Source organism: Nyctereutes procyonoides, unplaced genomic scaffold, assembly GCF_905146905.1.
Source record: "Nyctereutes procyonoides isolate TBG_1078 unplaced genomic scaffold, NYPRO_anot_genome, whole genome shotgun sequence".
Lineage (NCBI taxonomy): Eukaryota > Metazoa > Chordata > Mammalia > Carnivora > Canidae > Nyctereutes > Nyctereutes procyonoides.
In genome coordinates, this window is record NW_026575130.1 from 747,465 (window position 1) to 772,017 (window position 24,553).

At 37.3% G+C, this 24,553-nt stretch overlaps 1 protein-coding gene across 2 annotated transcripts in view; it reads left to right on the top strand.

Moving 5' to 3' along the window:
• Positions 1-24,553, top strand: part of SEC24D (SEC24 homolog D, COPII coat complex component) — a 103,522-nt gene that overhangs the window by 70,478 nt on the left and 8,491 nt on the right. For both annotated transcript variants that reach the window (XM_055342496.1, XM_055342497.1), the window contains exons 12-21: positions 2,662-2,853; positions 3,642-3,735; positions 11,701-11,817; positions 12,600-12,770; positions 13,778-13,874; positions 14,012-14,157; positions 15,275-15,413; positions 16,219-16,337; positions 21,444-21,623; positions 23,930-24,121. In XM_055342496.1, coding sequence (XP_055198471.1) covers positions 2,662-2,853; positions 3,642-3,735; positions 11,701-11,817; positions 12,600-12,770; positions 13,778-13,874; positions 14,012-14,157; positions 15,275-15,413; positions 16,219-16,337; positions 21,444-21,623; positions 23,930-24,121 — 1,447 coding nt within the window. The remainder of the gene's footprint in view (positions 1-2,661; positions 2,854-3,641; positions 3,736-11,700; positions 11,818-12,599; positions 12,771-13,777; positions 13,875-14,011; positions 14,158-15,274; positions 15,414-16,218; positions 16,338-21,443; positions 21,624-23,929; positions 24,122-24,553) is intronic.

Sequence of the window (24,553 nt, forward strand, 5' to 3'; positions counted from 1 at the left end):
AATTTTAAATTTACATCTTTGATTTTGCCAGATGCCATTTCTGTCTGACTTCTCTGGAACAGGAAAGAAAAGATTTGAAATATTTCATCTGCTGTTTAGATCAAGCAGTTAGGGTTTTTTTCTGGTTGTTTTTTTTCCCCCTCTGGTTGTTTTTAATGCTGCTGTAGCTAAAATGTTCAAAATGCTTGCTTTTGGAATATTCCGATTCATTTAGTTACTAACATCTTCAGTTTTGCTCTGTCAGATTCATTCCATTAAAATAATGGGGGCACGTGTTGAGAAAATTGGTAATTGAAAAGCAGAAGAAGAAACACATGTTGTTCTCTGTGATATCCCATATGTAACTTTGTTAAATTTGTGTAGAATTAATATGAAGGAAAGGCTGAAATTAATTTTCTTCTGGATATGATTTAACAAGGTAGTTATACTGTTGAAAAAGAAAAATCTAAGGTAATTCTTTGTTTCTCAAATTAAAAAAAGATGTTCCCATGAAAACATATACTAATATTTTGCAATAATGTGAGATGTTCCGATTAAATGTTTTTAAAACTGTTAATTTAGATTCTAAATGAACCCTGTGAATCCCAAGATATGCCTTTCCCATTATTTGAAAATGTCCAAATCCATTGGGAAATAGCAATCTAGATTCTTCTCTGTAATTTTTCTTTTGTGTCATTTGCCTTAATTGACTCTAAATTAACTACTAAAAGAGAATAAATACCCTTAGGGTTTGTTGGACATTTATCACCTTACATAATAAAAGGTTTACTCGGAAATGGTAGTGTGCTGGTAAACTGGATCTCAAATAAATAAAACCTTAATTGTAGTGTTTGCTCATTTGTGGTATAAAATACTTCCAGCCAGGCTGATTTTAAACTAGCATAGTGACATCACTAAACGGGAGTTGGGAAGAGATGTAGTTTATGAATTTGGGCTCTAACTTGCCATCCTAAATACGACATTTCACCATCACGATAATCATCCTGAACATACCTCTAATTCCCCATGTTATCCTAGACCCTGACAGAAGCAGAGAGCATAAACTTTGGGTCTCTATTGTTCAAAGAGTCATGATACGTTAACTGAAAGGCACTGTATAGTAAGAGCCTAGGGAGAATGATTTGTAGAAATCTAGAAGAGGAATAACTTCTGGTTGGTAGCATCAGGGGAGCTTTGAGAGAGGAAGAGTATCTGTGCTTGGTCTTAAAGAGTAAAATTCCAAGTAAATAGGGATGGGCGAATGGAGAACATGGGAACGATATACTATAATGGTTAGTTGTATGAAGTCATACAGTTTAGGATATTGAGCGGAGGTGTGTGGGTGTAAAAGTATGTTATGGGCAGTTACAAAGGATAAGCATACCATTTCTGAAGATTTTGCAAGAGTCCAAAATATATGCATTTACCAAATACTTTTGGAAGAGATTATGAGGACCTATTTAAACTGTCCACCCATTTATGAAGGCCAAAATGAAGAATAAATACCCTCAATTAGCAAAGGAAGTAAAGAAGAAATAGAGTTTGAAGTCCTTAGTTTGTCAGCCTGTAATCTGCTGAAACATCAAAGAAATTGGGAAGTCTGCAGTGGCATCAACAATTTGAACTTTAGATACTTTGATCTTATATTTTATTTTCCTTTCTCTCGTACTCAAGTAACTTCTTATGCTATGTACAAAGTTTAGAAAAGAGCATACTAGGCTCTTTTTCAAAAAAGTTGTCCCTAAGCAAAATAAGTTTTACTGATATCTAAGGATTAAAGAAAATGGCATATATCTTTTGTGGCTGTCATGTAACCACTGAGCACTGTTATATCCATAATGAAAATTAGTAAGAGTTTCAGTAGTATTTTAGGAGGGAGGAAGCAGGGGAAGGAAGATAAAGAGAGAAATTGGGTAAATATTAACTGGAGTTCAAACCACTCAACTCTGAGTATACTTAGTATAGACTTGAAAAAGAGTAGTCATGCCTTATATTCCTTTCAGGAAGATTAAGGCCTTACCTTGGGATTTCTCAAAAATTTACTTTTTATTATGGTTTTAGAGCTTTTATTACTTTTATTGTCTTGCCATGACATCACAAATGGCTACCTAATAAGAATTACATCATCAATTTATATATGTGATTTATGTTATGTATTTATGGTATATAGCTCTTAAATCTCTCAATTCTGTTGAGATTGTCTAGAATCTGAAAGAATCACACAGAAGCAAGTCCTTTCTTGATAAAAATAGCTATCCTGTTTGTAATCTGAGTGTGCCTTTCTCTTGCTTCAGATGTTCCATTTGTTCTTTTGACCTCTGGTGACTTCTGAGAGAGCTTTGTTTATAAAGAATGTAATATGCCTAGCTTAGTTATGGGGAAAAAAAAAAGCAAACTTTGTAATTGCAGTGGATTGGGAATACATATATTAAAGAAGGGAATATATTAAAGAAATATATTTTCATATCTATTTGACTTTTTCTTACCTAGAATTTTGAGAATTTTTTTATCAACCTTTTTTTGTAATATCCCCATCCCCCTACTGTGACTAAACAATAATGAAGTTCAAAACTTTAAATATGTCTTCTATATATTTTATAGATGATGTACCTACTGAATTGCTGATAGAAACTTCTCTCATAAATATATGAAAGAACTTCAAATGCTGTGTTTCTCTCATAGGGAAGAACAAGAAGAAACTTCTGCAATCCGAGTCGGTTTTATCACATATAACAAAGTGCTGCATTTCTTTAATGTAAAGAGTAACTTGGCCCAGCCTCAGATGATGGTGGTGACTGATGTTGGAGAGGTCTTTGTTCCTCTACTGGATGGTTTCCTTGTCAACTATCAAGAATCCCAGTCTGTGATTCACAAGTAAATATCAAGTGTTTTATAATATATATCATATATTTTATATATAATCAACTATCTTTTTTAATTGTTTTGATTTAGTCACATATTGTTTTGTTTTGTCCTGTCTTTAGCAAGGGACTTTTAACACATGGATTATCAAACTCTATAATTTATGTTCTATTTTAAATGTACACCAATATCTAAAAGGAGTTTTGTTTTATTTTATATAGAGAGAGACAGCAGTTGGGAGGGGCAGAAGGATAGATATAATATTAAAAAGACTCTCCGTGCCCACCACAGAGCCTGAGCTTGATCTCATTATCCTGAGATCATGACGTGAGCTGAAATCAAGAGTCGGATGCTTAACTCACTAAGCCACCCAAGCGCCCCAAGGAGGAGTTTTTTTTTTAATACTCACACTCAACCAGATCAGTCTCTTCTCTTTGCTGGAAAGAGATATTTCCTGCATATGGATGAGCATCAATGATAATGGTTATAACTAAAGATATAGCCACTATTCTAAGAATTTATGATTTTAAGAGGTCAAAAATGTATATAGTGAAAAATATTTACAAAAATATTTACAATATAGTATACTTTTATAAATGTTCCAAACAAATCGTAAATTTTGGTTTCAAAACATGCCAGGATATCATTCCCTGAGGAATGATTATGAAAGTCACCCATAGGTGTTCAGCGAAAAATAAATACCATATGTGTTTAGTCTTGAAATGGTAGTGATTTATTTCTTGAAGTTTATTACAAATATGCTAAACATTTAAAACCTTTTGTTCATTCATTTCTTATAGCTTATTGGACCAGATTCCAGAGATGTTTGCACACTCTAATGAAAATGAGACTGTCTTTGCTCCTGTCATCCAGGCTGGCATGGAAGCACTAAAGGTGAGAAGTCTTTTTTTTTTTTTTTAAAGATTTTATTTATTTATTCATAGAGATAGAGAGGCAGAGGGAGAAGCAGGCTCCATGCAGGGAGCCCCATGTGGGACTCGATCCCAGGTCCCCAGGATCACACCCCAGGCTGCAGGTGGCGCCAAACCGCTGTGCCACTGGGGCTGCCCTGAGAAGTCGTTTTTAATTGCTAGTAAATAAATTTTTAAAACACGCACACACACACATATACACACACACACAGGAACTTTCATCCATGAAAGAAAATATAGCCTTCGTTAAAACATGTAGTTTGCTAGAGGCCATTCCAAGCTTCTCTACAATCTTAGAAGGAAATGGCCCAAACCATGGATTGCTCTCAGCGTTTACATTCCAGAACTATTAGCATCTGAGCAACTGATTTTGTCAGGATTTCCAGTTTAGCTCCTCCCTTTGGCTTTTATATGAACTTTATGTGATCTATTTTAAAATTACTTCAATATCAGAACCAGATATGAAGGGAAAAATCCCCCTATCACTTCCTTGGGGTTTTCAAATATGTAAGGGCAAGGCCTGTGGCAGTTGGCAACAGATCTGAGTGCCATGCAGGGCTTTGCTAAATGCCAAAAGCGGACACGATGTTGGCCATGTCTTTGGTTGGGAAGCTGAGCTCTATAAAGACTCTGGTCATTTTGATAGTAATAAAGACAGTAATCTGAAGATGGCAAATTAATTGAAAAATACTATTGATCATTATTACCTTATTAGCACAGAGTCAAACCACTTTGACAGGCACAGCAAGTTCTTAAAAAATTGATTTTCAAATTTAATTGTTAAAGTGAAATTGAAATTAACTTTTATTTATTTATTTTTAAATATTTTATTTATTTATTTGACAGAGAGAAAGAGCACAAGCAGGGGTAATGGCAGGCAGAGGGAGAGGGAGAAGCAGCCTCCTCACTGACCAGGGAACCTGATGGGGGGGTCGATCCCAGGCCCCTGGGATCATGACCTGAGCCAAAGGCAGATGCTCAACCAAGTGAGCCAACCAGATGCTCCTGAAATTAACTTTTAAAATAAAATGGCTAGTAGTAATAATAATAACAGTAGCAATAATAATAAGAATAATGATGCTAAAGAACTGAGTTTATGAACCACTTCCACATAAATTTTGTGTCTAAACATTCTAACTTGGTTTTAGTACAGTGATTCTTGCTTGGTTTCCTAGTCTTCAGAGTATTTTACTCATTGAATCAAAAACTTGCAGATGTCCCTCAAAAAGCCTCAGAATATGTGTCAACTTAACATAAAATTAAAGATAAGGGGCGCCTGGGTGGATCAGTCAGTTAAGCAATCTGCCTTTGGCTCAGGTCATGATCCTGAGGTCCTGGGATGAAGCCTCATGTCAGGCTTCCTGCTCAGTGGGGAAATCTGCCTCTCCCTCCTGTTCCTGCTCTCTCTTGCTCACTCTCAAATAAATAAATAAAATCTTTTAAAATAAATAAATAAATTCTTCATCATAAAGTGATTTGGACATGTTAGGGTCCATCTGGTGGAAACCAACATTGATCACTGGTTGGGCTATACAAAGGCATGGGAATTCCTATTTTATTCCACATTACAGAAAACAAATACTTTTCTATTTCAATTTGAAAGAGTTTTGTTGCTGTTCTCTCTTCCAGTAAGGTACCTAGAAATGCTATGTAAATTTCTTGATCTATGATCCTATACAGGATCCTGTGAGTCTTTCTAGTCTAAGAAATTAGTACTGGAAATAGAATTGTATTCATGTGCTCTTGCCTGAGAGGAAAGGTGAGTGGATATTTGTAAGCCAATACATCATCAGTTAAGACAGTAGAGTGGAAAGAAGAGTGAGTGTGGGCAAGGCTTCTAGAGCAATGAAGTGCAGCATCCTAGCCCAACCCCATACTTCATTTCTGAAAGGAAGCAATACTGTCTTGTAATGATGGGTTCACACTGGCAGTCCACAAGAGGTCTAGAAGCTATTTAGCAGCTTTGAAAGAAAAAACAGATAAAGCAAATTTGCATGCAATCCATGTGTCTGAAATGTGTTACTTATGAAACATTACTGGGAAACCACTGTGTTGGTAATAACTGTAATGTTCTTCAAAGTTGCTTGTGCAGGGACAGCTGGGATAGTCAGCATTCTCATTGTTCACTTGCCATAGGCCAGTTTGTTTCATCCAATGTATTTTTGTATCTTTTGCATGTTATTTTTTGGTTATATTTGCAATATTGTTGTTAGAGTAATGTACTCTTTTACACTGAAGTTTAAAGATGAGAACCAATATCTAACAACTCAGAATATCAAAGTTAATAAGTAGTAGTATTCTTTTTTTTTTTTTTTAAGATTTTATTTGTTCATTCACGAGAGACACATAGAGAGAGAGAGGCAGAGACACAGGCAGAGGGAGAAGGCAGGCTCCATACTGGGAGCCCAACATGGGACTCCATCCGGGGACTCCAGAATCACGCCCTGGGCCGAAGGCGGCGCTAAACCATTGAGCCACCAGGGCTGCCCAATAAGTAGTAGCATTGTTACAAAGTAAAAGAACTATTTGAAGTGCCTGGCTGGCTTCGTTGGTGGAAAATGCGACTCTTGATCTTGGGGTTGTGATTTTGAGCCCCAAGTAGGATATAGAGATTACTTAAAATCTTAAAAAATAAATAAAAGAACTACCTTTATAAAAGGTAAAGAACTGTCTTTTTAAAAAGATAGGGAAATGCCTTTATAAATTGACGCTGCTGGACATAATGTCGGTGGCAGTTACTGTCTTGTGCCTGCTGGCAGAGCAGATCTTGTTCTGCCAACACCTGTCTTCATGCACAGGTGGAGTGGCACTGTACTTTGTGGAAGGATAAGCAAGGCATTAACTCCTCAACTACTGAGTTACAGGGTCACGTGTGAAAGGGTGGCTACTTTTTTAAAAATGCATATTTCTGGCCCCATTGCCAGTGATTCTGATTCATCAGCTCCCCAATTTGTCCTGCCTATCACCCATATTTGGGAACCACCAGCAAAGCTATTCTGCAATCTCTGAGAACATCCTTACATAATGTTAACTCACCAGAAAGTTGCATACCTGACCCATACAACTTTGTACGTTACTTTTGAGCTAGGAGTGCTTTCATTTAACTATCATTTAACATCTTGTCCTAAGCTTTCCACTAATAGTTAAATTAAGAGAAAACACTACGAAGGAAGTTTCTTTCTTTGCATATTAATCAATTTCTTTCATGTAGAAAGATTCACTAGCTAGTTCCCTAGAGTCAGTTTTTACAAGAATGATAACTCCTAATGTTTCTTTTAGCCTTAACTATCAAGAAAGATACCAATAGTACCTAGGGTAGATTTTCTAAATATTTCCATTCTAAGACCTTCTTGCTGATTTCTAGTTCTTTACATTTCTCTTGGTGATTCTATTGTATGTATCTCTTTGACCATTTGTTTCTTCAAAACTTTTTTATAAATAGATATTAAAAAAAAAAAAAAAACCCACAACGAGAAGTTTCTCCTTCATCTGCCAGAAAGATTCTGGGTGGTTCTAATTCATTGTATAAGAGCAGAAAATGCTGTAGTATAGTTGGAGCTTGTTTGAGTGTATGCTTTCTGCCTTATAGCGACTTTATTAGGTTTGGATGAAGAAAACAATTTTTCCAAATAGGATAAAAGTGTGTGTGTGTGTGTGTGTGTGTGCGCGCGCGCATGTGTGATTTTTCTCTACCTCTGGCAGTGATAGTATCTCATCATTTTTTTCAGGCCCTTTGTGGCTGAAAGGCAATCAGGCTTAAATGTGGGTAACTTACATACAAGGGCACTAAAGTGCTTGCCTGAAGTCATTATTAGGCAAAGAGCTAACATTTTTGAGAATTTGCATGGTAGTATCTAAATATTGAGGAGACCACATCATTCATTCACTTGTTCTTTTTTTTTTTTTTTTTTTATGATAGTCACAGAGAGAGAGAGAGAGAGAGGCAGAGAGACACAGGCAGAGGGAGAAGCAGGCTCCATGCACCGGGAGCCCGATGTGGGACTCGATCCGGGGTCTCCAGGATCGCGCCCTGGGCCAAAGGCTGGCGCCAAACCGCTGCGCCACCCAGGGATCCCCTCACTTGTTCTTTCAATCAAGAAAGATTTAGTAAATGTTTTGTTAAGCAATGTGAGGACTACTCTTTCTAGTTCTGAGTTGCTTACAATGTGGTAGAAAAAATGTAGCTCTGTAATACAGGACATGATATTTCTTGCTTGAATTCCCAAAAGGGGTGGGAGAGGAGGAGAGCAAAGAGTAACTTTGGAAAGCTCAGGACTGTGGCTGGTCAGCTCCATTGCTCAGGGGATTATGCACAAGACGCCAGAGATGAGAGTCTCATCCTCTGTGGATAGGGAGTAGAAACTGAAACAACATCGAAGTGCAGTATTTTTTATGCATCCAAGTGAAGGCATTTTAGAGCTGGACTCCCCCATTTGAATTATAGCTTTATTTTCTATCAGCTAGATTCCAAGTAAAATCTATATATAATTAGTTGTAATAAACTTCTGGAAGCACAGAGAGTAGACAAAAACTAACAAAAAACATGTGCTAATTTGTCACAAAGATAAAGAGGGAAGGATTGGAAAGTTCTTATACAGACTTCCCCAAAAATCCCTTAACTATTCAACTGCAGGCTTTGTTACACTTTTTTTTTTCTGTTGTACATGCATCCCTGACCACAGCAAGTCATTGCCTTAGGGTCTTTTTTCCCCAATTCATCTTTCAAAATCTGCCATCTCTTCTCAAAATCTGACATTCAAAATTCAACTACATGTGAATTTCTGGTGTTGTCTTTTAACTTGAGTGTCAAAATCTGACAGTCAAAATTCAACTACATGTTTAATTTCTGGTGTTGTCTTTTGACTTAAGTAGTTATTACTTTCATCAGAAAACTAGATAAATAGAATTAGGTAACAAATTGGAAGAATGTGGCCTTTAATGGTGTTTCAAATATACCATGAGTTGGGGAAATTTATCTTTAAATTATCTTAATGTATATCTACATTTGATTTCAAGATGATGCATCACAACATTGCTTCCTTTCCTTCTAAAATTTATGGAGCACCTATAGAGTGAAAGCACTAGACCCAGTAGGGTGCAGAGAAACACATTGTAGAAAAATCAAGGTCCTTCCTTTTTCATGAGCCTGTGACATGTAGAAGACAGTAGGATACTTAAAGTTGTGCTTTGGTGTCATTAAGTCTTATCTGCAAAGTAGAGTAGGGACACGGAGGTAGAGGCAACCAACTCTGTCAAGGGTGATATTAACACATCTCTCAGAGGAATGGACAGTAGAGTTAAATTTTGAACAATGGGTTCTCCAGGCCAGCCTTTCTCACCTGTTTTCCATCATAATAAGAATGAAATATGTCATTGTCATTTATCAGTCCTATATGGTGCATTAATGTGGGCACCCTCAGATTTTGGTAAAAACAGATTTATAGGGATTTAAAGCATATAATGCCCTAGGAGCTTTTTGTTTTATTGCTTCTTCCAGAATATTTTGTAAATATGTGATTAATGAAATTATAAATCCAAAATTAAGACATACTTACTGGCTAATGATTTAGAAACAAATATGGCTACTTTATTTTTCTCAATAGTGAACTTTATTTTTCTAATGGGTCCTGATTTTTTTCATTTAGAGGTTTACTCCATGGGTAATATTAACAAGGCAATTACATGTTTAATTATGATTAACACCATGTACTGGCCTGTTGAATTCTCTTAATATTTTCTGTAGCTACTATTTTTACTGTGTCACATATTAGTTAACTAAGGCTTAGAGAAGTCAAATAATTTGCCCAGTATCACTCAGCTAATAAATGGTTGGGACTCTTATCTGTGCAGATAAGAACAAGGACCCATGCTCTTTAGATATGGTGGTATACATTTACAGTACTTGTATGAGCGGAGACTATTTAGATGGATAGAAGTGAATGAATATTTAGATGGATTGACAGTAAATTTCTTAGGGGAAGTGGGTGGGGCATGCAAGAAAAGTTGGGGAGAAGATGGGCTTTTAAAAAAGGTTTCATACTTTTTCTGTTACAAGAATTAAAACAAACAAAAAGTACTTTTATAAGAATGACAGTGATAGAAATGAAAAAATTAGTCCTAGAATTTCAAAATTTTTAACATGTCATTATCAATATTGTAAATTTTACTCAGATTTAGTCATAGGAATTAATGTGTCTTATTGGCCACAGCATTGATATTGCCTTTTCCTGTGCAGTGTATATGTACATGTAGGGTCATTGCCTGATGTATGTTTCTTCTCTCTTTCTTACCTTCTTCTTACTTATGCTGTATCAATAATTTTCAGTAGAAGGCTAGTGCAGCAATGAAATTGCTGCTTACTGCTGACCACAGCAAAGACAAGATGAGGCACAGGTTATGCACCCTTCCCGGTGTGTCAGCTCTGATCCCTCTCTGACCCACTCCACAAAACATGTTGAATATCACTTAGTGAGACACATTAAGACAGGGCTAAATTTGAATTATCTTCTTTTGTTTTTTAGGGAAATCATTCATAAATCCACGTATTTATTAGTAGTAGCAAATGACTTAGAACACATCTTAAAGAAATGACCCAAGCACACCAGAGTGTGCTACTAAACCCAGCCTTTCTGAACAACAGCTCCAGGCCAAGAAAAGGGAGAAATGTATTCTAGGCTAAAGGAACAGAATGTGCAAAGATATGGAGATGTGTAAACCCCATGGTGTATACTAGGAAAGCAAAGTTTATATGATGGAAACTTCTAATGCAAAGGGTAGCAGGGGGTAGAAAATGTGGAGATTAGACTGGAAAGAGATGCAGATGGAACTCCAAAGGGCCTTGAAAGGCCAGAGGGTCACTGGCTGTATGACCTGGGGCAAACCGGATGAGCCTCAGCTTTTCTAGCCTTAAAATGCAAACATTACCTTCTCCAAAAGGCTCTAAGTATTAAATAAGAAAAGTGTGTGAAGGGCCTGGCACAGAGCTGCCCACAGCAGTTGTTGCCAGCAACTCATCTCACTGTTTTTTACCCTCCCTGTTCCCACACAGAGAAAGGAATATGGACTTCATCGTGCAGTAGAAAGTCTCCAGAATTCTTAAGGAGAAATGCCCCATACATGATCAGAACAGTTAGTTTTTTTTTCAGAGAGAGCTCTGGCAGCAATATGCCAGGATTGTTTGGAGAAAGGCAAGATTGGAGGGGTCAATATGTTGGATCATTTAATTTCAGTAAATTCTGCTTAGTATATTACTTCTTGGTTCTTAAATAAGATTTTAAATACTTTCAATGCCAAACCAACTTTTGTGGAACCTAAATTATCCTTTTATTGCTTCCTAGGGACTACAGATACATAATCTCAATAACATATTTTTCCTTTGTCATCTTGCCCAACAGCTAGCTTCTTGTGTCTGTTGTTGCCACAACTGCTGTTGTTGCCACAACCGCTATATTCTTGTGCATTCTTCCTTGAAATAACACTTTAGGTGTGATCTATGTGTATTAAAGGTTTCAAAGAAAGAGCTTGTGTTGTACTATGATCCCAGGATTTCTATTTACTTTTGAATCATGGGATTCACTTGGTCCTGAAAGAGTATACTGTAGGCTAAACAAGAAAGTATTTTCCCTGTAATACATCCTCTTACTGGTTTTTCATATCATCATTGTATATGGACCTACATTCAAATATTGGCTGTTTTATTTACTACTTATGTGATTTTAGGCAAATCACAATCCTATCTAAGACTCAGTTTCTCAGTCTGTAAAATGGAGAGAATAGTACTTGCCCAAGCACACAAAGGTTATTGAGAAGATTAAAAGATATATAATGTGTGGCTCATAGAAAGTACCTATATTTTAATTTATTTTCTGATTGCCTTAAAGTAGAACTTTTCCACCCAAGTAATTTTCTATATATTTTTTTCTTTTAGGCAGCAGACTGTGCCGGGAAGCTGTTCATCTTCCATTCCTCCTTGCCGACTGCAGAAGCACCAGGGAAGCTCAGAAACAGAGATGACAAAAAGCTAATTAATACAGACAAAGAGAAGGTATTTGTAAACAATGGCCCTTTGTAGTGTCCATATGTCAGTTTCTAAAGGGGAGTGAAGAAAGAGTGAAGGTGTCCTTTGTATAAGAAAGGGAGAGAAGCTAAATGTAATGTATAAATCCAGGACATTGTATATTACAGGAATATTTTGAATTGTAAATAATTAGGAAATTTTATATTTCTATAAAAACTGATGTCTGAAATATACCTAAATTAAAATAAGGCCTCAAACTTTTTTCATGTATGATCTGTGTAAGAGATTGGGTGATAAGACTATTATAGAAATGGGGAAATGGGAAGAAATGCAGGAAGAAAATAAAGGTAGAGAATGTAGACTGCACTATATGACACTCCTAAGACAGGAAGTAGAGGTACCAATGCCCAAAATGTGCTTTGTTCAAACCCTCTGACCGTATAAACCATTGCAGGGGGGACAAGTCAGTGGGAAGGGTAAGACCATGATGTAGGTAGGCATTAGCTACTGGCCACCTGACAGCAGACAAGTTGCCTCATGTAGATCTGTAAAGGTAAGACAGCATATCAGTTTTATTAGCATTGTTTGAGGATCAAATAACATTGCACACACACGTGTATTTCATACAGCATGAGCCTAGCACACACTGGGTGTTCAATAAATGGCCACACTGATAATTACCGTAGTTCATTCCTTTAGCCCAGTTCATTTAACTGGAAACAGTTTATCTTTCGTTTAAAAAGAATTCAGAAATTAAAAATTGAAACCAAAAACATTTTTCCCTGGAATTGTGCATCTTTTTTCTTCAGATACTTTTCCAGCCCCAAACAAATGTCTATGACTCGCTGGCCAAGGACTGTGTGGCTCATGGCTGCTGTGTGACCCTCTTCCTCTTTCCCAGCCAGTATGTGGATGTGGCCTCTTTGGGTCTCGTGCCTCAGCTCACTGGAGGAACCCTTTACAAATACAACAATTTCCAGGTAAAAGCCAGCAATTTGTACACCTCAGGTTTTCTACTGCCATTGGACTCTGGTGTTAAATCATAGATTAAGAAACCTATGCCCCCTTGTGGACAACTGACAAATAGCAATTCTAGAGCTGAAAGAGGCATATGTATATGTGATTAAGCAATTGCTTTCCTGTTCCCTAAGTGTTTGGCAACAGATTGAGCTCCCTTAGCCTCAGAGGTGAATTTCAATGTAGGCTTCCATGATAGGGGAAAATATATTCTATATGAAATTTTAGTATTTTAAATATATTTAAGATAATTGTTTTTAAAAGTAACTATGTATTTGTTTTAAACTGTTATGATTGGGGAGAGGGTCAGTTCATGATACCTCTTTCTTTCAAACCTTAATTAGGAGACAGAGTCATGAGACAGTAAAAAGTCAGCACGATGTAGGCATTGGGCTTGCTAATGCTTTACCCTTCAATATAGCAAACTTCTATACCCAGGTACAGGGTGGGCACAGTTACCATTGTGGACAACAGTACCTTCAAAACTTAACATATTGAGGGGCAAAAAGTATAAGCCTACTACAGGCAGGCTGCCTCCCCCCAAAAAGGACCTGAAATAGACTAAGCTATGCCTACCCAGTTCCTTAACTCAGACTTACTAATCAAATAAGTCACCTCCCCTCACCTGAGAAGAAGGGGTCAGGGGAGTGTCTCTAACTTACGTACCTATACATGGAAACATGGAGTGGGAATGAGTGTTCCCCCAACACAAATGACAAATGCTAATCATCATCTATTTTTATTTATCATCAATAATTTTTAATCACCTATTTACATATTTATATTGTAAACTAATTAAGGGATTTGGTAAGACCAAAGATTGCAAACAAAGTAAGATTGAAAAATCTTTAAGAGTCCTTTCTACGCTATCTGGAAAAAATGGGTTTTAATCAGATTTTAAGAATTAGGAATTGTTATTTTAAGTATTTTACTGCCATCTGGTGGGCATTGATCCTACTTTATTTTTTAGATGCACATGGATAGCCAACAATTTTTGAATGACCTCAGAAATGATATTGAAAAGAAAATAGGATTTGATGCTATTATGAGGGTTCGTACCAGCACAGGTAATTTTCAATTATACTATTTTTCAATTCTCTGTTGTGTAATTATTTCCTCTTCAAATTAATAACCAGCCAACAGAAAAAATAGCAATCAGTTAAATAGGAACAAAATGTCCCTTTTTATTTTTTATCATTGTTAGGTTTCAGAGCTACCGATTTCTTTGGGGGAATTTTTATGAACAACACCACTGATGTGGAAATGGCAGCCATTGATTGTGATAAGGCAGTGACTGTGGAGTTCAAGCATGATGACAAACTTGGTGAAGATAGTGGAGCTTTAATCCAGGTAATTTAAAATATATTTCCATCTTTGGTGTTTTAGTTTGTTACTGACATGGTCAGTTGGGGAGACTAAAATACCATCAACTCTGTTAGTCTCTCTGTAAAGAAATTCAACTCTATTGCTCCAAAGGCAAAAGTCATTAAATTACAGCACTCTATTGTGTATTCTCTGCACCTTGATTTACATATGCTATTTGTATGAAGTAGCAATTGTATGTCATCACATGAGCCCCACAGACTGTAGTCAGTGTTGTAGGCATTAGCAAACTGATTGCCAGCAGTGTTCACTTCTTTTAAGCTGTAGCACCCGTTCATTCATTTTTTGCATTCCTGCCATACGTCAGGCACCATGTTAAGTGCATTATTATATTATATGCAAGTATAAATAGAATTTGGTTTTTTAGTAAATAAAGTAGAAGCCATGGAGATCTTGAATTAAAACAAGAACAGTTACATCTAACGGTCATGGTTTTCAGATGCTAGCATCACCGTTAAAGAATGGAGAGGGGTTGGCATTAAGTTGAGGACGAACTCTAAGTAGTATTTATTTTTTTAATCACAGATATTTGAAAAAATGGATACTTGTTTGGATTCTTGAAATGTGTGTATCATCAGCATAAGACTTAAGTACATCAGTAAAGCTAGCCATATGTTTTTAAGGGAATTGAATCCCTGGTGATAAAATCTGGGATATGTGAAAGTAGACTAGCAGTAGATGCAAAGCAATAACTTGTGTGTGAAAGCCCAGTTAAAATTTAAGTTTAGAGGATCCCTGGGGCCCTGGGATTGAGTCCCACCTCAAGCTCCCTGCATGGATCCTGCTTCCCTCTGCCTGTGTCTCTGCCTCTCTCTCTCTGTGTGTGTGTGTCTCTTGTGAATAAATAAAGTCTTAAAAAAAATTAAGTTTAAACCAATAAAGTGCTACATAGAAACCCAGTGTATAAATTATCATTATACCTCCCTTGTAATTGTTCAACCATTAGCATAACATAAATAAGATCTGTGGAAGAATTAGAGGTCTTTGAGCTGTATACATTGTTCTGTAAATGCAAGTAAGATCAGGCTAGCTTGAGTAGATATGTTGACCAGAAAAACATGTACCCCTGATGTTGCCTTTGCAGTGTGCTGTGCTTTACACAACCATCGGAGGTCAGAGAAGACTTCGGATTCACAATCTTAGCTTGAACTGCAGCTCCCAACTGGCTGATCTCTATAAGAGCTGTGAGACAGATGCCCTTATCAACTTCTTCGCCAAGTCAGGTAACACTCTGCTAATCCTCTGATACGGTGTATCTTGCCTAATAATTCAGTCAACACTTCTTGGTTAATTGAATTAATAACTGACAACTACTGTGGTAGTATAGCCTTTTGGTGGGCAAATTCAGCACCTAGAAAAGCTGAGTACCTGGGAGAATAATTAGCATCTCTAATTCCAGATTAATAGTGATGTAACTCAGTTCAGGCCCACACTATACAGTTTTATTCAAAGTTTCCTTCAGTGGGTTCTGGAGTGGGTTCTGAGTTGAAATTTAGGAAAGTAATATTTAGGCTCTAATTATGGTGTGTGAGTATGCCCTCTACCACCAGGGGATAATGTCCCTAATGTTGGGCTGAACTTGCCTATCCATACCATGATCATTATGAAATGGGAGGGGCCAAGTTAGAATTTTCTTTGGTTCCTTCTCCCCTCCACACCCCCTTTTTGAGATTCTACACTAACTAAAGTTTAGAAGAAACAGCAGTCCAGCCCATAGGAATTCAGGACATCAGAAGATAGCAAATTGGTCTTTCTTTTCTTGATGTGTAGGTTTCTGTTTGAAATATTCTGTGGAAAAATCTGGACCAATTACCTACCTTTTGTTAGAGGTAGGCCATTGTTCTCCATTGGGTATGTATATCATCACAGTAAAATGGAGAATATTAACAAATGACTCTAACATTTTAAACACTGTTATTCCTTGCTGGGTGGTCTGAAGATAATAGCAGTTTGTTTATTATTATCATTTGAAGGGATTAATTTCTGAGCCAAGGCTTTGATGCCATTTTCATTGTTTTGTGCAACTAGCATTTAAAGCAGTTCTACACCAGCCCTTGAAGGTCATCCGGGAAATTCTGGTTAATCTGACTGCCCATATGTTGGCATGTTACCGAAAGCATTGTGCAAGTCCGTCTGCAGCAAGCCAGGTAACTCTCCTACTGTACTTAGATCCTAAAGCATTACAAGCAACTACACATTCTTTCAGATTTAGCTATTGAAGGCTTATGATGTTCCAGGCACTTAGATGCTGTGTAGTAAACTATACAACCAAGATTGAGAATGCCATTTGGGGAGGCTATAGTCTTTTTTACAGCCAACGTTAAGAAACTTAGTGGCTTTATGAGATGCATGAACCAAAAAATATGTGTGCATGTTGGGTTGACAATCACTACCTTATGTTTAAATCACAGAATGTTATATGTAAGAAGTGTTATAATATAAATGGGATTCTCTTTTGCATATAAAGATGGATATTTGGTTGAGAAATGTGTGTGCTTAAATATCTTCTTAGGCATGTTAATAATCATAGTTGACATGAGCAAATGGCAGGAATGGCTTCTTTATATTTTATAAACATAAATATAATTTATAAATATGGAGTTCTTTTATTTAAAAGTTAATAGGTATAAAGAGTGTCGAAGGAAATGTCTGTGTATCATCTACTACTTTGAAATTTTTAGAAGAGCTTTTAAATAAGTCTCATTTATACTCTCAGATAAAAGAAAAAGTAGAATCTCATGTTCATATGTATTTTTGCATCTGTTCTCTTGTTCACGTTTTTCTGTCAGTCAAAGAAAGCTAAATGCCACTTTTCAGAATTTTATGTTGAATATCTGAATATAGAATTTGGATTGAAAGAGAAGACAGTGAACAACAGATGGGAAAGCTTTGTGGTTAACTTATTGTCAAAAATGGGTGCTGAGAGGACATCTGAAACCACACTCAAAAGTAAGGCCGTAGAAACAGAGATGTTGTAGGTAAAATTGGAAGGTGGGGAGCAAATTTCATAATCTGGGTAAAGAAGGAAAATAAAATGCAGTTAGTGGCTTGGACTTTTCACAAAGAAATCCTTTGTGTGCTGTTCTTTTTTTATTTTTTTATTTTTTTATTTTTTTTTTTAAATTTTTTTAAATTTATTTATTTATGATAGTCACAGAGAGAGAGAGAGAGAGGCAGATACACAGGCAGAGGGAGAAGCAGGCTCCATGCACCGGGAGCCCGATATGGGATTCGATCCCGGGTCTCCAGGATCGCGCCCTGGGCCAAAGGCAGGCGCCAAACCGCTGTGCCACCCAGGGATCCCTGTTCTTTTTTTTTTTTTTTTTTTAAGATTTTATTTATTATTCATGAGAGACACAGAGAGAGAGAGAGAGAGGCAGAGACACAGGCGGAGGGAGAAGTAGGCTTCCTACTGGGAGCCTGATGTGGGATTCAATCCCAGGGCCCTGGGATCATGACCTGAGCCAGAGGCAGATATCTGTTCCACCACTGAGCTACCCAGGTGTCCCCTTTCTGTGCTGTTCTAAGTGATTAAATTAGCCACCCATTCTTCTATGTCCTGTGTTGACAGTCACATAAGGAACTCTTGAATCTGTATGTCAGTGTCACTCCTCATTATCATCCGAAAGATTTGATACTTCGGTAACTGAACTCCAGTATTGGTACTCTTTCACAGTATACTTGTTTAATTTATACAGAACCCACCGGTGCACCTGGATCTAGTCCAGTCACGAGCATTTTACACTCCAGTTTTAGTTTGTTTTACAGTTCTAGAAACATTCTGTCTCTGGAGTATCTCATACTTCAGAAGGAGTAGTTTAAAGAGAACAGGTATAGTTAAGTGTCCTCTCAGAAAGTGTATTTGTTAATGTTAAAGCAACTGGATTCAAAGACCTTAAGTTAAAAACAAATCTGTTGCCTGTTTAAGGAAAGAAATAAAATCTGTCTTTTCCTTCTGGTTTGAAAGTTAAAGGCTTTGTCTCTACTACTAGATCATGTGGTTATACAGTTTAATTATTTCTGGAGGAAAAACATGATGATGCCAGATTTTTCTCTGAAAAAGTTCCTGTTTTTATCATGAGATTTTACTTTCTCCAAGAGCACATTTCAAGTGTACATTTCAACCAGTGATGTGTTATAATAAATGACATAATTTAGATATTTTATGATTATCCATCATGGAGTGGGGAAAATGTAGGGATTATAAAACTTAGTGACAGTAGTATATTAAAATATACTCTCACTTAAAAACATGAAATGGCTGGATTTGGGGTTCTCTTCAGAGAATGTAACTTCAGATGTATTGCCCATCCACAGTTCACTTGTGAGAAACAGCATCTGAGAACAGTATACTTGGATTATATGACACTGGACCTCAGAAGATCTGCTTTTATTGAACAGGGCCAAGACTAGCTTGAGGCAAGAGAGGCACTTAGTATGCAAAATTTAAGGGGGCATCTACTCTGAAGGTCATATTTAGATGCTGGGTTAAGACATAATAACTACAGGGACACTTGGGTGGCTCAGCAGTTGAGTGTCTGCCTTCAGCTCAGGGTGTGATCCTGGAGTCCCAGAATTGAGTCCCACGTCAGGCTCCCTGCATGGAGCCTGCTTCTCCCTCTGCTTGTGTGTCTGCCTCTCTCTCTGTCTCTCATGAATAAATAAATAAAATCTTAAAAAAAAAGACATAACTACAAACAACATTAAAGCAATTTGTTAAGCTTATATAAGCAAGCTAGATTCTTTTTATTACATCTGATAATGTACTCTTCCGAACTTAAATACATTACATTGGATGAGAGTACAGTGACTTCAAATAGCAAGTCAGATGCACCTAACTGCAAAATAGTTTTGTTTTTTAAAAATTCATCACCACTTCCATCATTTCAGAACTCAGAGAAGAATTCTCCAAATTCAATCAAACTGGACTCAGGTGAATTTCTATGCCTTCTTCACCTGTACCTTTTCTCTCCAAGAATGATTGTTATTTATGGAGGGGATCCAGAGAGGTGGGGTAAGGTTTACAGTGCCACATTTTCTTCCCCACCTCAAAAACATTGACTAAGGTTTTTTGTGCCCTAACTCCATTCTTTTCCATCGTCAATTTTCCTCCTTATGTACCTCCTCTGTTTTCTTCTGCATGTCCCCTCTGATCCAATCTCTTTTGGTCAGACTTTTAGTCCTGTAGGGCCATCATAGGCCAGGAAGCTCACCCATTGGTGGCATTTAGGACAATAGATTTCTAAACTATCTTAATATAACCTGATTAATGAAAAGCAACCAGTGAATTTATAAGATATTTTAAAAACTGTGTGTACATGCTTCTAGATGAGAATCTAAGAATATTCTTAATCCATAATATGTAAAGCACCTAACTGATAACTGGCCAAGCATTAAGGCCACATGGCTCTGGAATAGGATTATGACCTGGTTCCTACATCTTTTTATCTTATTTTTCTTTGCTTGAAAAAGTGATGCAGTAGCAAATGTTGTCAAATAAAAACCTTCCATACTAGAGACAAAAAATTATAAGAAGAGTATTCTACTCTGATGAGGAAACATGCGTTTACCTGTCTTTGATTCTCTGAAAAAAGATTAGGAGGAGAAGGGAAACAAACTACAAAGTAGAATTGTCCTGAAATAGGTTTGCCTGAACCAGTTAGAAAACTCTTATACACTCCTTACTTAGTAGATCATGAGAAAAAACTTAAAATATGAAAAGATTTAAATTGAGGAATAAATCCTAATGGAGTCACGAGGAAATTTTCTTTTCAGTGTGGATTCTGATAAGTATATATTCTTTCTCATCATTAAGAGAGAACACTATGGGCAGCCCGGGTGGCTCAGCGGTTTAGTGCCACCTTCAACCCAGGGCATGATCCTGGGGACCTGGGATCAAGTCATGTGTCGGGCTCCCTGCATGGAGCCTGCTTCTCCCTCTGCCTGTGTCTCTGCCCCTCTCTCTCTCTCTCTCTCTCTCTCTCTCTCTCTGTCTGTCTCTCATAAATAAATAAAATCTTTAAAAAAAACACTAAAAAAGAAATCATGAATTTATAGATCAGATATTTATATTTGTAAATTATCATTATCTTCTATGTATCTTTTTTCTTTTGGGTATTTCATTGTCCATTGACCTATTGTTGAATGGAAGGAAGTGACGCTCAGATCCATCTTGATTCTTGGTCATTTTTATAAAATTGGGTTGGGAGAAGGTTAAACAATACAAATTATTTGTAAATCTTTTTTTTAAATTCATCAGGATAAGTTTCCAGAAGTGCTACATTGTATTTGTATTTGCAGCATCACATTACAGTATGTATGTACTTCAGAATAGTAAGAGTGAGCTCACATGAGCCAAAGTGGGGATGGAGAAGGAGAGTACAGGTGGATCAGAAAGACAGAATTAAAATAATTCATTTACTAATTGAAGGTAAATAAAAAATGATATTAGGGTTCATCTGGTAGTTCTAGTATCTCAAATAGGAAACATCAGAGGAAGAACATATTTATGGGATTGTAGGAGTTTGATTTTGCCTATTGCCATTCAGCAGTGACACACCTAAATCCATGAAGCATTTCCTATCTTAGTTTGTATCTATAGTATTGCAACCTCCTTGTTATGTTTTATCTGTTTATATCTGTCATCTCTGATGGACTTCGGCACCTTGTGACATTGACTGTCTCTTATTCCTCTGAATATCGTTGACACTTTGCATAGAACCCATGACACCATTCAATATGTGTTTCATGAGTTTATGACTAACTGTGAATTTAAGATGCATGAAAAGAATAAAGCGATATCTCACAGACAGTTGAAAAAATACTGTTCTTAAGAGATAGTGGTTGGTAATACAGTTTAGGAAATCATTTATTTAATTGTATTTAATAAATGTGTGATACTATATGCTAGGTACCATCATAAGTGCTTCATAATAATCATTTGATCCTCCTAACAATCCCAGTTTTAGATGAGAAAACCTGGGAAAAGGGAGAATGATTTGCCCAGGGTCATATACCTGGTAAGAGACAGAGCAGGGACTGCCTTCTGCCAAAGCACCGAGAGAAAACTAACTGCCGTTCTGTGAATACCTAGGTGTGCCAGTTTCTGTGTTCTACGTACTTTATCTGGACTTATCATTGAATCCTCACCTCACCTCAAAAACAAATGGTGGTTCTGTCTTACAGAGAAAGTTCAGGGTTCTTTCTGATAAAGGCTATAATAAGCACATGAAATGAATGTCTTTCTTTTTCAGCTTATTTTACCAGATTCCATGAAAGTATTACCAGTGTACATGAATTGTTTGTTAAAAAATTGTGTGCTGCTTAGCAGACCAGAGATCTCAACAGATGAGCGGGCATACCAGAGACAGCTGGTCATGACCATGGGTGTGGCCGACTCTCAGCTTTTCTTCTATCCCCAACTTCTACCAATAGTAAGTATAATGCAGTGGTGCATTTCCTAGAGGAGCCTGGAAGGGATATGTTATATATTTTCCTTTTCCATATGTTATATCTGAAACATTTTGTTCTTGAGAAGAAATTTAAAGTCACTAATGCCTTCGGAGTATGTAGTGTGGGACTGAGAGCACAGACAGGCTCTTTGAGCAAGTTGTATATGGGCATCAACATGTGTTCAGAAAGGTGATGGTGATGGTGGGGGATTCGAGGTGTTCCTACTCCAGGAAATTGCTCAGATGATTACTTTTCTTTCCTCATGCTCTAATTGGCAGGTTGAAAAGTCAGAATATAAGTTGGAGCAAGCCAAGCTTCAATTATTCGAGCCAAGCTTATAGCATTAAGGGCAACTGATATGTGTGTACATGAGATCTCATGTACACACGTGAATTTGTTTCTGTACAAGGTCTGAGTGTTTAAGAGTCACCACATTTAATTAGAATGGCTGTGATTAGCCTTGACCAAATACAATTAAGGATTTACAAATCAGCATATATTTTAGGGCACCTACACTTTACAAGGGAACAACTTTACTTGCTCTCAAAGACTTTACTTTGTATGTATTCCACTTATTTGAAGTCAGTCTTAATGTCTTATATGCCTCTATACTCTGTGACTAAGCTCTTTTTCTCTGAGACCTAACAAGTTCAAGTTATAATTGAGGGATAAAAGAGGGGAAGGCTGATGGCATATTTCTAATTCCCATATTGAAAGTCCTATGTAGGCTCTCAGTAACAATACAATCTGTATTAAATTAGGTTGGAAATTAAAAATTTCAACATGAATGTTAGGTATGAATTATTAAAAAATGATTGATTTTCAGATAAAATTGAATTAGCAACAACCTGTTTGCCAGAGCAAACTAGAACTCTAAGGATAAGAGTATCACCACTCCACTAAAATCTTCTTGCCCAGGTCACCATGGCCAGCATGTTGCTAAATCCAAAGGGCAGTTCGCCAGCATCTGCCATAGTTTATTTCTTCCTCTAGGAACACCTTCTTCACTTGACTTCTCTTAGTTTCTCTGCTTCCTTGGCCACTTTTCCTGCTGCCTTTGCTAGCTTATCCTCTTCTTGTGAGAGCATCCTGGTGCTCAGTCCTTGGGAAGCTTCTCTATCTGCACTCAACCCCATAGGGGGCTCATCTGTCCTTTCAATGCCACTTACACACTGATTCCCATGTTCATCTCCAGCCAGGCCTCTATCCTGAACTCTAGATGTGTCATTCCTGTAGCCTACCAAGCATCTCTCTGTGGGTATATAATGGGCACCTTAAACTGAGCCCTGATTGCCTCTCCACTCCTGCTCTCCTGCAGTCTTCTCCATCCCCATTTGCCTCTGCTCTCTCTCTTGTCAATTCTTCCGGCCAAAGCTTGCAGTCACCCTTGACTGCCTTAGTTCATTCATATATCGCATCTCATCCACCAGCAAACATGTCAGCTCTCCTTGCCAAGAATGTCCAGGTTTTGATTACTTTCTCTCCTTCTTATCTGTCACCACCCAGATTCGAGCATAATCATCTCTCCCGTGAACTATGACAGTACGCTCCTAGCAAACCTTGACACTTTCACCTTTGCCTCTCTGGTCTGTGTTCGGCATAAAAGTCAGAGTGATCCTGTTAAAATAATTATGAGCTCACATCCATTTACTACTCAAAACACTGTAGGATTTCCCATTTCAGTAAATACCACATTTCCTACTGCCTTGGCCCAGTGCGGTCTGTACTAACCTCCTTTGCTTCCTACCTGATCTCATCTTTTGTTACTGTCCACTTCCTCACTCTACTCCAGGTTCCCCAGCCTCTTGCTGATCCTGAAACATCTGAGACAGATTCTTGCCCTCAGATCTTTGCACCAACTGTTTCCTCTATCCTGAATGTTCTTCCCCAGAGATCCCCATGGCCCCATCTCTCATCTCTTCAGGTCTGTTCAAAAGTTACCTTCCCAACAAGCCTTCTTGGACTACCCTGTTTAAAATTGTACCACCAGCACCGACATGCCCTGTCTGTCTCACTTTCTGCTGCTTTTCTTCATAGCACTTAACACCATTTAAAACTCAGTGTATCTTATTTATGTTATTTGTTGCCTCTTATTCCTTCCAAAAAATGATTAGCTGTTCGAGGCAGCTTGAACAGTTACTGTCTAATGACAAGAATAATGCCTGGCACACAATAAGCATTCATTAAATATGCACTGGAAGGAAAGAAGGGAAGAGATGAAAGGAAAAGGGAGAGAGAGAGAGAAGGGGAGGAGGACAGACTAACTCTCCTGCCTTTGCCTTTACAGCACACTTTAGATGTCAAGAGTACAACACTTCCTGCTGCTATTCGTTGCTCTGAGTCCCGTCTTTCAGAAGAAGGAATATTCTTATTGGCTAATGGTCTAAACATGTTCTTATGGTTAGGAGTTAGTAGCCCACCAGAACTGGTCCAAGGAATATTTAATGTGCCATCCTTTGCACATGTCAACACAGATATGGTAAGTAGGTTTTTTTTTTTCGTTTTTGAGGTAATATACAAATTCTTTTTTTAAAAAAGATTTTATTTATTTATTTGAGAGAATGAGTATGAAAGAGAACAAGTTGAGGGGAGGGCTAGAGGGATAAGCAGATTCCCTGCTGAGCAGGGAGCCGGACTCAGGGCTTAATCCCAGGACCCTGGGACCATGACCTGAGCCAACTCTCACTTAACCAACTGAACCACCCAGGTAATGTACAGATTTTTAAATGTTTCGTGTTCATGTGCAACCACATACTACAAAGTAAAAAAGAACAATTAGGCATATAGTTCTTTATAAGAAAGAGGATTTAATGTTTTAATGAATAACAATTAGCTGGTATAAAGTTTTTGTATAAAATATCAAACAAAAAAAAAACAAAAAAAAACAAAAAAAAATATTATCAAACAACCA